The sequence below is a fragment of the Giraffa tippelskirchi genome, chromosome 12 (genome assembly GCF_054371585.1).
Source record: "Giraffa tippelskirchi isolate mGirTip1 chromosome 12, T2T-mGirTip1v1.2.pri, whole genome shotgun sequence".
NCBI classification, from domain to species: domain Eukaryota; kingdom Metazoa; phylum Chordata; class Mammalia; order Artiodactyla; family Giraffidae; genus Giraffa; species Giraffa tippelskirchi.
Genome location: NC_137286.1, coordinates 85,155,964 through 85,169,297, shown reverse-complemented (window position 1 = coordinate 85,169,297; position 13,334 = coordinate 85,155,964). Strand labels below are relative to the sequence as shown.

At 46.7% G+C, this 13,334-nt stretch overlaps 1 protein-coding gene across 8 annotated transcripts in view; it reads left to right on the top strand.

The window, feature by feature from the left end:
- The window catches only part of ENOX1 (ecto-NOX disulfide-thiol exchanger 1), a 344,181-nt gene that overhangs the window by 174,232 nt on the left and 156,615 nt on the right, over positions 1 to 13,334 (top strand). For all 8 annotated transcript variants that reach the window (XM_081551076.1, XM_081551082.1, XM_081551081.1 and 5 more), the window contains one exon: positions 436 to 648. In XM_081551076.1, the coding sequence (XP_081407202.1) occupies positions 436 to 648 (213 nt within the window). The remainder of the gene's footprint in view (positions 1 to 435; positions 649 to 13,334) is intronic.

The window sequence follows — 13,334 nt, the reverse complement described above, 5'->3', positions numbered from 1 at the left end:
GTGGGAGAGTAAACCACTCTTTGTTTCTTGGGTGGCTTTGCAGTGCTGTGCAGTTAGATGAGGAAAGAGAAGCTAGGTGATGATGGAGCCATTAGTTGCAGGAAAGCTCACAAGGTCAGGTTGTGACCACTAGTGGCTCAGATGGTGAAGAATCTGCCTGCCATGCGGGAGACCTAGTTTAGATCCCTGGGTTGGGAAGATCCCCTGGAGAAGGGAAATTCTCCAGTATTCTGGCCTGGAGAATTCCATGGACAGAGGAGCCTGGTGGGCTACAGTCCATGGGGTCTCAAAGAGTCGGACACAACTGAGAAACTAACACACACACACACACACGTATACACAGGATGGACCATGCTATGCCTTTGGAGAGGAACCGAAATGAAAACCAAGACCTTGCCTTGGCATGATTTGAACTTGGCGGTTTTCCATTTGCAGACGATAGCAAGTTTTCAGAGGCCATCACAGTGCTGCTGTCCTGGATTGAGCGAGGGGAGGTGAACCGGCGGTCCGCAAACCACTTCTATTCCATGGTGCAGTCGGCCAACAGCCACGTGCGCCGGCTGATGAACGAGAAAGCCACCCACGAACAGGAGATGGAGGAGGCCAAGGAGAATTTCAAAAACGCCTTAACCGGGATCCTCACTCAATGTAAGTAAGACTTTTGGGGGCCATCTCTCTTTGTCGTGATGTTGCCTTTTCTTGTGTACTCATTTTTTTTTTCATTTGGGGGTAAGTAGTCCCATAGTTTCCCATCTTACTCCATACCGAATAGCCAAACCTCATAACCAGTTTCATGTTCTGTGGCATCTTGGAGGAACACGGACCCCGCCCTGAGAGCTTACTTCTCAAGGTGAGCAACGCTTCTGTAGCTTTTCCGCAGAACACCCAGTCCTGGCCCCAGGGCGGGGTGGACAGATGCTCCCATGCCTGCTGGACCCTCTGCAGTCCACACTACCCCTGCAGGGCAGCCACCCTCCCCCGTGGGCTGGGCACACAGACCCCACGGCCTCCCCGCGCTGGCAGTAGAAGCAGCCCCAGAACACACTGTCCCTCGTTATCCTTGGGCTCTGTTTAGGAGGAAGGTCAGACAGACTCCTTCTCAGCATCCTTTTTATGTGAGGTGAGCCTTGGCTGTGAACATGGGTGACTCAGGAGCAGAGATCTTTCTGTGGTATTATTTTTTTTGGTCCTTTCTTCATTGAAAAAGAAAATTGCCTTCACCACTTAACGCCGGTGATTGTTCCTGTCTAGATCCTAAATTGATGAAAGGGTGTAAACAGGGCTTTCTCATAGAACAATCATTAGAGTAATTACCCAGGGCTCTATTCAAAAAAAGGACGGATTTTTTTTTTTTTTATGGGCGCTCTCTGCGTCTGCGGTGGCAGGCATCACAGCTGCTGATGTGCCCTCGCCTGGTAAAAGCCACTGAATGGCACTGTGACAGTGCCATGCTCCATTCCACACCAGGTGCAAGGTCCCACACAGGACGGCGACATGTGCAATTTACATACTAATTCCAAGGATAAGTATTATTTTCAATGATACACTATGCCAAAATACCCATCACCTCTTTCATCATCATAAGCTCCAACAATAATGTGCCCGATAGGATGGAACGAGAGAAGGGGAGGAAAAACCAGAAGCCTCGCTATAAATGTGTTTTATTTGACTGTGTTTTCAAAAGACCATTTTTGCTGTAGCATCAGATAACTCCCAAACATAACCTTTGATAAGTGAACAGATATCCAACGTGACACCAACCTAGGACACCTGTCTTTATAGGAACAATAGAACTGGTATATCTCATAGAGGTCACCGTCAGACCACCTTCCCTAGATTCCCTGATGGTGAGCAATGACCTTTTACCCAACTGTGTATGCCCAGCAGTTCTGAAGTTTGGGTTACTAGAGCTAGGATAAATACAGTAACACTCAGACCACCCTGTAAAGGAGAGAAACAGAGGATGGATTTAGTAAGTGGAGGAGGGGTAGGGTGGATTGGTAGCAGAGAGCGGGAAACACCACGCCAATTGTAATAATCCAACCTCTGCGAAGTTGTGGCAAGAAGCCAGTTGCCTGAACAGTAGAATGATCACCGATTACCCTTTGCTTACTAGCATCAGTTTTAAATAAATCCTCATTCCTATGCAGTTTATAGTCCCACCGGGCAGGGAAGATTCAATCCTTGACTCTCACAAGGAATATAAGAAGGCGTTAGAATAGGGGAGGGCTTTGGTTTTTTCTGGCAGTATCTTTTGCAAGAAGCCCCTGTTGAAAACAGGCACCCGATCATGTGGCTGAGCGAACAGGACATGTCCAACCTTACACAGGTAGAAGCAGGCAGAGGTGTGAGACCACTGAGAGAGAGAGGTCCAGCACATGGGGATACCAACACCAGCTTGTTACTCCTGATCAAGGCTGAACCGGATCATGGCATTGAGATCTGCAGCCATAGTGGGCTTCCTGATGCTGACCCGGGGGTTGAGCTTCCAGCCACAGGCAGCGCCGAGGACCACAGGCTTCTTCCCGCGGAGCTTCTATCCGTATGTGCCACATCACATGTGGAGAAGCTGACGGGAATGAGTACAGGTGACCCTTGCGTGATGTACAGGGGTTCGGGGTGCAGAGCCTCTGTGTGATGAAAAATCCGAGTGTAACTTTACAGCCGGCCCTCCCTGTCTGGGGTTCTGTATCCAAGCACGGATGATGCAGTATTGTAGCACAGTATGTGAGTGGACCCACACAGCTCAAACCCATGTTAGTCAAGGGTGCACTGTATTCTGTCCAGGCAAGCAGGTTTACTTTCTCCCTCCCTGAAAAGGAGAGAATGAAGGGCCAAGAGCAAGGCCAGGGATTTTGGAGGAAGATCCCGTCTCATGGAAATCATAGGAATGGAGATTACTATCATAGACACCGCTTAGGCACCTCACCTGTACAATAGCAAAAGTTCAGTTCTTGCTTTTAATCTTCAAACCTGCCCCTCTTTCGGTTTTTCCTTCCCATTTTACTAATCCTCAGACTCAGATCCTGTTAAGTACTTTTCACACACACCATCCCCCACCACCAAAGCCCATCTAGGCTACTGGGAAATCCCATTGTTTCAACATTCAAATTGGCCCGCTTTTCTTCATTTTCACTATAGCCGTTCAAGTGCAGGCTGCCTGAAAGATGATGGTGTCCACCTGGGCATAATAGAAACGCCCCCACCAAACTTAATCTTAACAAATGGAGAGTTTTCATTTTACATACAGTGAAATCCAGATTTGTTGGCACTGGTTCGGTAGTTGAAGACTGTGGGAAATCCCATTGTTTCAACATTCAAATTGGCCTGCTTTTCTTCTTTTTCACTATAGCCATTCAAGTGCAGGCTGCCTGAAAGATGATGGTGTCCACCTGGGCGTAATAGAAACGCCCCCACCAAACTTGATCTTAACAAATGGAGAGTTTTCATTTTGCATACAATGAAACCCAGATTTGTTGGCACCGGTTAGGTAGTTGAAGACTGCCAGGCCTGAGGTTTCTGTGGCATTATTAGCTTTCTTAGATAGTTGTCTAAGAGGGCTGCTGTTGCTCCTGCCATCACTTCTTTTTTTACAAGCTGGAATCACAGAAGAAAAAGGAGAGGAGGAAAGAAAGAGGAAAGGGTTGTACCTTTAAAGCAGAAAAGCAAAATTTGCCAAAAAGTCCCCAACAGGCTTCCATTTATGTCTTGTTGTGCAGAATTGTTACATGTAGCCATGCCAAGCTACTTATACAAGGAAAATGGGAAATATACTCTTTTGACTGGACCCGTTGCCCTCCAGAATAAAACTGGAGTTCAAGTAGGGAAGGAGGGGAGAATGGCTGCAGGCAGACATTTTGCAGTTTCTGCCATGTGTGATTCCTCCCTTTCCACCTTACTCCAGCTCAATCTGCTTTTCACACATCATCTGACATAATTCAGAGCATATCTTCTCCCCCGAAATCCCTTGAGTAGATTCCCATTGCACTTAAAATAACATTCGTCTTCCCAAGCCTCAAGCTCACCGCGCTTGCCTCTTCTGCATCAGCTTTCCCTCGATTCACAAGGCGTCATCTCCATTGGCCTTTTTCCTGCTGAGCCCATCAAAGCTACCTCTCATCTCTGCGCCTCTGTCCCATTCCCTCTGTCTGATGTTTTCGTCCCTGCAGTTTGCGAGCTAGAATCCTTCTCATCCTTTTGGTCCTGGCTGTAAGGCCAGCCTATCAGAGAGGCCTTCCTGATCTCCATTCTCCTGGCAGGCTCACCATTCATATTTCATCAGTCCCTCAGAACACTTATCCAAATGGGTGCATGCTAAGTTGCTTCAGTCACGTCTTACTCTTTGAAACCCCTTGGACTGTAGCCCACCAGGCTCCTCTGTCCATGGGGTTCACCAGGCAAGAATACTGGAGTGGGTTGCCATGCCCTCCTCCAGGGGGATCGTCCCGCCCCAGCAATGGAACCTGCATCTCTTATGTCTCCTGTGTTGGTAGTTGGGTTCTTTACCACTAGCGCCACCTGGGAAGCCCATCCAAATGGGTGTAATTTCATAAATTGGTTGTGTCAAGCGTCACAAAGGAAAAGACATGTGTCTCTTAGTCACCAATCTATATCAGGTGCCTGGGACATGGAAATATGCAAGAAATACTCCATGGGTGAGTGAGTGAGTGAATGAATGAATACATTGGAAGGAAGAAAGACAGGAAGTAAGCCTGAAACTGAGCTAAGACATTTCCAGGAACCTCCTAGAAGAGTTTTTCATCAGTGTTAGTCCTATCTGTGGAGTTTTCACCTTGCATGTGTAATCAAACAAATTGAGTAAAGAGCTCACCAGCTATGCTTTTGTTGAAGATTGCTATATTTTACCAGACTTGGTCGCAGGCCAGAGGATATAAGGAGAGTTGAGATAGCAAAATAAACACCAAAGTTCACATTGATATCTCCCACTTGTCACTGTCTGACAGCCTGTGCATTGCCCATCTCCCTGTTACTATTTGAGACGTTCCTCCTTAACCCTATAACTTGATCCTGGAAGTATTGGCAGCAGCCAACAGAGACTGTGAAAAGCCCAGGTGAACTTGACGGCCCCCAGGGCTGTCCAAGGGTTACACACCCCAGCCGGAAGGCCCGAGAGGCCTTCGAGTGAATCCTCGATAGCCAGGACCCTTGAGGGTGACTTGAAGATGGCAGATCCTTTCAATGTGAGCCTCAGCTGGAGTTAAACCGCTGAGATAGGACAGGAGCATTGCACAGCTCACTGAACAACCAGAATTTTCCATTCATTTCTGTGTGCTTTTACAAAGATGACAATTCCCCAGATGCAAAAGGGATCCAAATTCTAACATGAAATTCGTCATGAAAATGTTAGCGGTAACCTGGGTCACGTGGTAGGTATGTGTACATTTCCTCTTTTGAATTTTGAAACAGATCTCGTTTCAGGTCTGGTGGCATTAATGTTTGTCTGTCTCCACCACATTTTCTGCTTTCCCAGCTGGCTTCAGGCTGAGTTTGGTATCCATAGAGCTGCCTCTAAAGTAATAGCTGCTGAGGTCCACAGCAGTCTTCATACTTGTCAAATTTTCCAAAAGGAGAACCAGTCAAACCCCCCATTTATTGGCTTTAATATTCCTGGCAGACACCTCAAGAATCACATTTGGCTTTCTCCTTTAGGATTAGATTAAGATCGTAAAGCACTAAGATTCAGGAATGACATCTCGGCTTTCACTCTGCAAAGTGGCTGGAAATCTGCTGGTTATTTGGCACTGTCTTCCTCCTGCTTAAAAGATGCCCACAATTGTCCTAGCGTTCCATGGGAGCCTTTCCATTAGAAAGCCAAGTCTCAAGGAGTTGTTCATAGACAGTTTGGGAGCAGGTCTGTTGTTGAACTAACTTATTACAGTAAGTGGGGCTGGCCTGGCATTGAAGGCGATGTCCACCTAACAACTTCCAGGAAAATTCAGGTATATTACAAAGGTCCAAGTGCAGTAAAAGTGTTTCTGCCTATATAGATTTTGTTGAACAGGGAAAGGGAGATTCCATGGAATGTTAGTCCATTAAGCTGGGTTGAATGTATGTATCTCCTTGCTTTGCTGATCACATTTGTCCTTGTTTTCATATTTGAACAAATAGCATTTGCTCAAAGGGGGAAAAAAAATCAAGAGCCATGAATAATAATGTAAAGTTGTGACTTATTTCAAGGTCTGCTTCAGAGGTCAGCAGTTACCTTCTAGCTTTGTTGGTATTCAGTTCCGCCAACATTTATGTAAGTTCTAACTTTATTCCTATCTCTGGGCTTCACCCCAGGGTGGGCTACGTTAACTATAATCCAATGGGCATTGTTTCCATCTGGGCCCTGGTGTAGAGTGTCAAAGGGCAGCAGCTAAACCCAACCAAGAGTCTGGGGAGTACAGCATCCACTCCTGTTTTGGATTATTTTCCACCTCTGACCACGAATGTGCAGTTTTCAGAAATGTTTAGATGAGAGCCTCCTTTATCCTGGCGGGGCCCCTGGGTCTTTCCCTTCCTTTCTAGGCCAGCTGGATAGATTCTCATTTACTAGATATAAAGAAAGGGGAAAAAATTCAGTACAGGTGAATCATCTCATCCTTATGTCATTTTATTCTCACATCATCCTTTTCTCATCTTTATGTCATCTCTTAACCTGTCCATTGAGCAGAAACTCCTCCTGGTTTCCCAGCTGAGAGACTTTCAGGTTTTGATCTTCTTCGCTTTTTAAACATTAATACCTCAGAGGAAACTCCCCGTAGGCCTGCCTGCATTCAGTTTTTCAGTTACGAGCAAAGCTTGTCATTTCAAAGCTCAGAGAGAAACTGTTTATAAAGTTGAGGAAGCATGTTCTACGGCCCTCAATTATTAATATGCATGCCAAGATGATCAATTGTGCATGCCTTGTTACAACACACACACATCTGATGAAAATTTAAACACTCCGTGATCATGCCACTCTGGGACTTTCCCAGCACACTTCTTGGTGAGAGAAGAGACGGGGAAGGGAGGAAGGTGGGGAAAAGGCAAACAGGAAGCAGATGGTGATGGAGAAGGGCTTAGTGATACTGAGAATATGTGCCATCACGGAGGGCTTCCCTGGTGACTCAGCGGTGAAGAATCCGCCTGTAATGCAGGAGAACTCTGCTCCATGTTATGTGGCAGCCTGAGTGGGAGGGGAGTGTCGGGGAGAATGGGTACATGTGTATACATGGCTGAGTCCCTCTGCCTTTCACCTGAAACTCGCACAATGTCGTTAATTGCTCAGTTGTGTCTGACTCTTAGCGACCCCTTGGACTGTAGCCCGCCAGGCTCCTCCATCCATGAGATTCTCTAGGCAAGAATACTGGAGTGGGTTGCCATGCCCTCCTCCAGGGGATCTTCCCAACCCAGAAATTGAACCCAGGTCTCCCTCATTGCAAGTAGAATCTTTACCATATGAGCCACCACAGAAGCCCTAGAATACTGGAGTGGGTAGCCTATCCCCTCTCCAGGGGATCTTCCCGACCCAGAAATCAAACTGGGGTCTCCTACATTGCAGGCAGATTCTTGGCTAGCTGAGCTACCCAGGAAGCCCGTAACTGGCTCTACCCCAATACAAAATAAAGTTAAAAAAAAAAAAAAGAGTACGTGCCATAAATATTAACAAGCAGAACAGAAAAGTAGAAATTGTTGAGTGTCAGACCTGGAGGGGACTTCAGACACTTGTCGGCCCAAACCTTCTCATTTTAGAGAGGAGGAAACTGAGGTTCTGAAAGCAGACCTCTTGGGCCCCCACCATTTAGCAATCTGTGGATAGCTTAGAAACCAAGACTCTTGGCTTCTCAGACAGTTCACTTTCTTTGTGTGATATGTGTTTATGAAAGCTGAAAATGATCGGAGGAGGATGTTATACGTATGAATTTATAGTTTGCAGGTGGAGGTAAAGAAGTGTGCTGGCATCACACCGAATAGAAATGCTACAACATGGTTAGGAAAGGAGGTCTTTGCTTCTATCGCAACCCTCTTTCTTACCTCCACACTTGGACCTCCTCCCTGTCTCTTGTCCGATAAGAACTGAAGCTCCTATCACACCTCCTCCATGAACTTTTCCTGTCTTTTCTACACATAACCACCACCCTTTCTCCTCCCTTGTGTGGCGCTTGTTAATACTGTCCACTTGAGCATTTGATGATTTTCTAAGCATCAGGTTTTGGGGGTTTGGTTTTTCCCTCTAGCACGATTTTCGGCTAACCAAAGACAGAGTCCATTTGCTGTTCTCTTTTCCCACCTCACTGTACCACTTTCAGACATAATTCTTGCAAGCACCTCAGTACAAATATTGGTTGTCGATCAGATATCGTAGACGAAACTGAAGATTGGAAATTGCAATGGAACCTGTTAACCTAAAACTCATTCTAAATGTTGGATTTTGAGGTAAGCCATGATCTCATCTGACTTTGCTCTAACGTACCCTTCCCCTTAAAAGTGAAGTACACAGAGTGTACCTTGGTTGAGCATTTTGTAGAAGTAGTATTATAGCACTGTTATTGCTTTAACCTGCCGATTGGAAGGGTTAGATCCACATGCAAATTTGCTTTGTACCTTTATGATAGGAAATGGCATCAACCTCGTCTTAGATCTCAAAAGCAATGGAAAGACTTCCGACCAGGCACGAGGGGATCCTGATCCTAGTCCCAAGTTGATCATAAGTTAGGCAGGTGACTTTAGGAAAGATCTTGAAGCTCCTTGAGTCTTGTTTTATCTTCTCTGTCAGGAAAGTGTTCGACCAGACAATCCCGTAGGATTGTCTCTTCCCCCTCTGAAAATCCGGCCGTCCTTATCCTGTCCACGGGCTTCCCAGGTGACTCAGTGCTAAAGAATCCTCCTGCCAGTGCAGTAGATGGGGGAGGGGAGGGTTCGATCCCTGGGTCAGGAAGATCCCCTGGAGTAGGAAATGGCAACCCACTCCAGTATTCTTGCCTGGGAAACCCTGTGGACAGCAGAGGCTGGTGGACAACAGTCCACGGTGTCACAAAGTTGGGCACAACTGACCACACACACATGCATGTATTGTATCAACAGCTTCGGCCCCTGAACATCCCTGAATGTCTGCACACAGCCAGCACCTGCCAGGACCCAGCCAGGATGTCAGTGGCTCCTGAGCTGATCACAGAACAGAGGATCGGATGGTGCCCTCCCACCCGCGCCTGTCCCGACCCTGCCCCGCTGCGGGGTTACAGCTCCAGGGGCCACTGTGAGTTTTAAGCCACGTTTGCCCCCTGAGATCATGTGTGACTGTGGATCGGCCAAAATTCATATCAGAGAGGCTGCACCTTGCATCTCCTCTGGCACGTCCTCATCTGTTTTCTTGACTGAAATCGTAAAAGCCTCCCGTGTCTGAATGAGTGATGACACCCATCCACGATATTTACTGGGTCCCTATTAAGTGCCAGGTAGCATGCAGAGGGCTGGAGTGAAATGTGAGGGGTGTCTGATCTCCCTCTAAACCTCGACCCCCCCTTTCAGGCAGATTGGCATCCTTGTCCACATTTCTCCCGCCTAAAAGGCTTTCTCTGAAATCATTTCCTCCTTAGGAACTTGTGAGCCAAACTTTTCAGTTGTTTTTTTTTTTTTTAATTTCCACCAAGGGAAATTTGGCTCCCGTGTCCCTGCTGTCAGAATAAAAGAATTTTATGAAGTGTTAAAATGTTTTCCCATGTCTGTGGTCGTCATTGCTATTGTGCATTCATGGGAAAGAAGTTCCCCATGACTGCCTTAGCGACTCGCCAGGTTTTCTGCTTCTCCTCAGAAATTACGCAGATGGCTGTATTTGCCATTGTTGTAAGTGCTGCAAACATAAGTTGCATTAAAAAAAAAAAAAAAAAAGTCTTTGCTCTAGGAGAAAAAATATCCAGAGACAATATCTTTGGTAATAACCTCCCAATCGAGGATGAGCACAGTTTTCTGTTTCAGAGGACAGCAAAGCGGATAGCAGAAGGTCCTAGAAACTTGCCAGAACTGAGGAGCCTTTTTGGTATCACTTCCATCTCTCTGTCTGTCTGTTTTCCTATGTGTGCTTGGTCATGTCCGACTTTGTGACCCCCATGTAGCCCGCCAGGCTCCTCTGTCCACAGGATTCTCCAGGCAAGAATACTGGAGTGGGTTGCCACCTTCCTTCTCCAGGGGGTCTTCCCTGACCCAGGGGTAGAACCCAGGTCTCCTGCATCTCCTGCATTGGCAGGTGGGTTCTTAACCACTGCACTGCCTGAGATGTCATACCTGTACCTATATATATGGTTGGTTAAGTAATACACTATGATAATGGCATTTCTTTTAAAATGTAAGGATAGCAAAAGATGAGAGAGAAGTTAAGTCTTACACTCTGGAACAATGAAGAATTTTAGAGGGCTAGATTTTAAGAATTAACATACAAATGTTGCGTGAAACACACAAGTTCAGGAAATATTATATGTAACTCTCGGGCGCTCAGGAGGAAAACCTTTCCCCCGTTGATCCGAGCCCAGTTGCAGGGTCTGGGAAAGAAGCCACTGCCCAGGGCCAGGGGGAGGGAAGAGGAGGAGAAGCGGGGGGGGGGGGGGGGGGGGCCTCCTGTGAGGAAACAGTCTCTGAGCTCCTTTGGAAAGAATCACACATTTAAAAGAAATATCTTTCACCAAAAGCCTTTTAGAGCCACGGGACTTTCACACTAGATCTGAGGGAAAGTGAGGGGTCAGGAAAGTTCCTAGAAGGCCGAGATGATGCGTCCGTCACTTCCTGTGCAGCTGAGAAGGGAGTGCAGGTTAGTATGTGTGCTCAAAGAAAGGACCCCGTCCCGTGAGGCTGCCAAGAGCGTGGCCACAGATGGCGGGAGAGCTCTGTTGGAGGAGCCAGGCGGCTCAACTGGGCCCACCCCACTCTAGCAGGTCGCCATGTGAGCCGTGAAGCCACTTGTCCCTTCGCAAGAAGTCTGCGGGCCTCTGTGTGGTGGGACGGCAGGGGTAGCAAGGATGCTCGGGGCTGACCGGCCCACCTCCCTTGACCGAGGGATTCAAACCGGGGGCGGTTTCTTCCGGCCACGCGGCTGCTTAGAGGTGGAGCCGCAGCCTGCGCTACGCAGGCTCGCCCACCCTCCCCACACCCCCAGGGTACCCCGAAGCCCTGTGGCACTGCCAGACCCCTGAAAGCTCTCACCCAGCCACACCGTGAGCTTTCCCAGCCGAGGCATTTATTCCACAACAGTGATAGACAGAAGTAGGACAGATTTTCTTAACAGGTGAAAGCACATACTGAGGATGTACCGCAAGAGGGGTCAGTCACAGTCTGGCAGACAGGTGAGCGGGGGCCCTCTTTCCAGACTCGGAGACTCTTCCTTCGTGTCTTTCAGATTGGAGAGGATTCAGTGCAGTTTCTTGCCCCATCATTGTTGTTCAGTCGGTCAGTCGTAGCTGACTCTTTGCAGCCCCGTGGACTGCAGCATGCTAGGCTTCCCTGTCCATCAGTAACTCCCGGAGCTTACTCAAACTCATGTCCCTTGAATCGGTGATGCCATCCAACCATCTCATCCTCTGTCATCCCCTTCTCCTGCCTTCAATCTTTCCCAGCATCAGAGGCTTTTCTAATGTCTTAGCTCTTCACATGAAGTAGCTGAAGTACTGGAGCTTCAGCTTCAGCATCAGTCCTTCCAGTGAATACTCAGCGTTGATTTCCTTTAGGATTGACTGGTTGCATCTCATTGAAGTCCAAGGGACTCTCAAGAATCTTATCCAGCACCACAGTTCAAAAGCATCAGTTCTTTGGCGCTCAGCTTTCTTTATAGTCAAACTCTCACATCTATGCATGACTACAGGAAAAACCATAGCTTTGACTAGATGGACCTTTGTCAGCAAAGTAATGTCTCTGCTTTTTAATATGCTGTCTAGGTTGGTCATAACGTTTCTTCCAAGGAGTAAGTGTCTTTTAATTTCATGGCTGCAGTCACCATCTGCAGTGATTTTGGAGCCCAAGAAAATAAAGTCTGTCGCTCTTTCCATTGTTTGCCCATCCATTTGCCATGAAGTGATGGAACTGGATGCCATGATCTTCATTGTTTGAATGCTGAGTTTTAAGCCAGCTTTTTTACTCTCCTCTTTCACTTTCATCAAGAGTCTCTTTAGTTCTTCTTCACTTTCTGCCATAAGAGTGGTGTCATCTGCATGTCTGAGATTATTGATATTTCTCCTAGCAATCTTGATTCCAGCTTGTGCTTCATCCAGCCCAGCATTTTGCATCATGTACTTGCATATAAGTTAAATAAGCAGGGTGACAATATCCAGCCTTGGCATACCCCTTTCCCAATTTGGAACCAGTCCGTTGTTCCATATCCAGTTCTAACTGTTGCTTCTTGACCTGCATACAGGTTTCTCAGCAGGCAGGTACGGTGGTCTGGTATTCCCATCTATTTTCCACATTTTGTTGTGATCCACACAGTCAAAGGCTTTATCCTAGTAAATGAAGCAGAAGTAGATGTTTTCATGGAATTCTCTTGCTTTTTCTATGATCCAATGGATGTTGGCAATTGGATCTCTGATTCCTCTGCCTTTTCTAAATCCAGCTTCAATATCTGGATATTCTCAGTTCACATATTGTTAAAGCCTCGCTTGGAGTATTTTGAGCATTACTTTGCTAGCATGTGAGATGAGTGCAGTTGTGTGGTAGTTTGAATATTCTTTGACATTTCCGTTCTTTGGGGTTGGAATGAAAACTGACCTTTTCCAGTCCTGTGGCAACTGCTGAGTTTTCCACATTTGCTGGCATATTGAGTGCAGCACTTTAACAGCATCATCTTTTAGGATTGGAAACAGCTGGAATCCAGATCAGCTGGAATTCCATCATTTCCTGTAGTTTTGTTTGTAGTGATGCTTCCTAAGGCCTGCTTGACTTCGAACTCCAGGATGTCTAGCTCTAGGTGTGTGATCACACCGTTGTGATTATCTGGGTCATTAAGCTTTTTTTTGTATAGTTCTTCTGTGTATTCTTGCCACCTCTTCTTTATCTCTTCTGCTTCTGTTAGATCCATATGTTTCTGTCCTTTATTTTGCATAAACACAAATATTTCTTCTTTGTGTTAGAAAATTCTACTTACTTAAAGCTTTTCTCCAGCGATTGTTAAAGTCATTCCCTCCTCCTTTGACATTTTTTGCCACCTCCTTTCCAGCAGTTTTCATACTGGGGTTCCTTGGGGCTGCAAGGACCAGTAGCATCTTTGGCGTTTTTTGTCTTTGGTGCCTTGTAAAAGATGTAGCACTCCTCAGTGTTCATAGGACTTTGGCTCATAGTACAGACCCACGTACAAATGGTTATAAATGCAT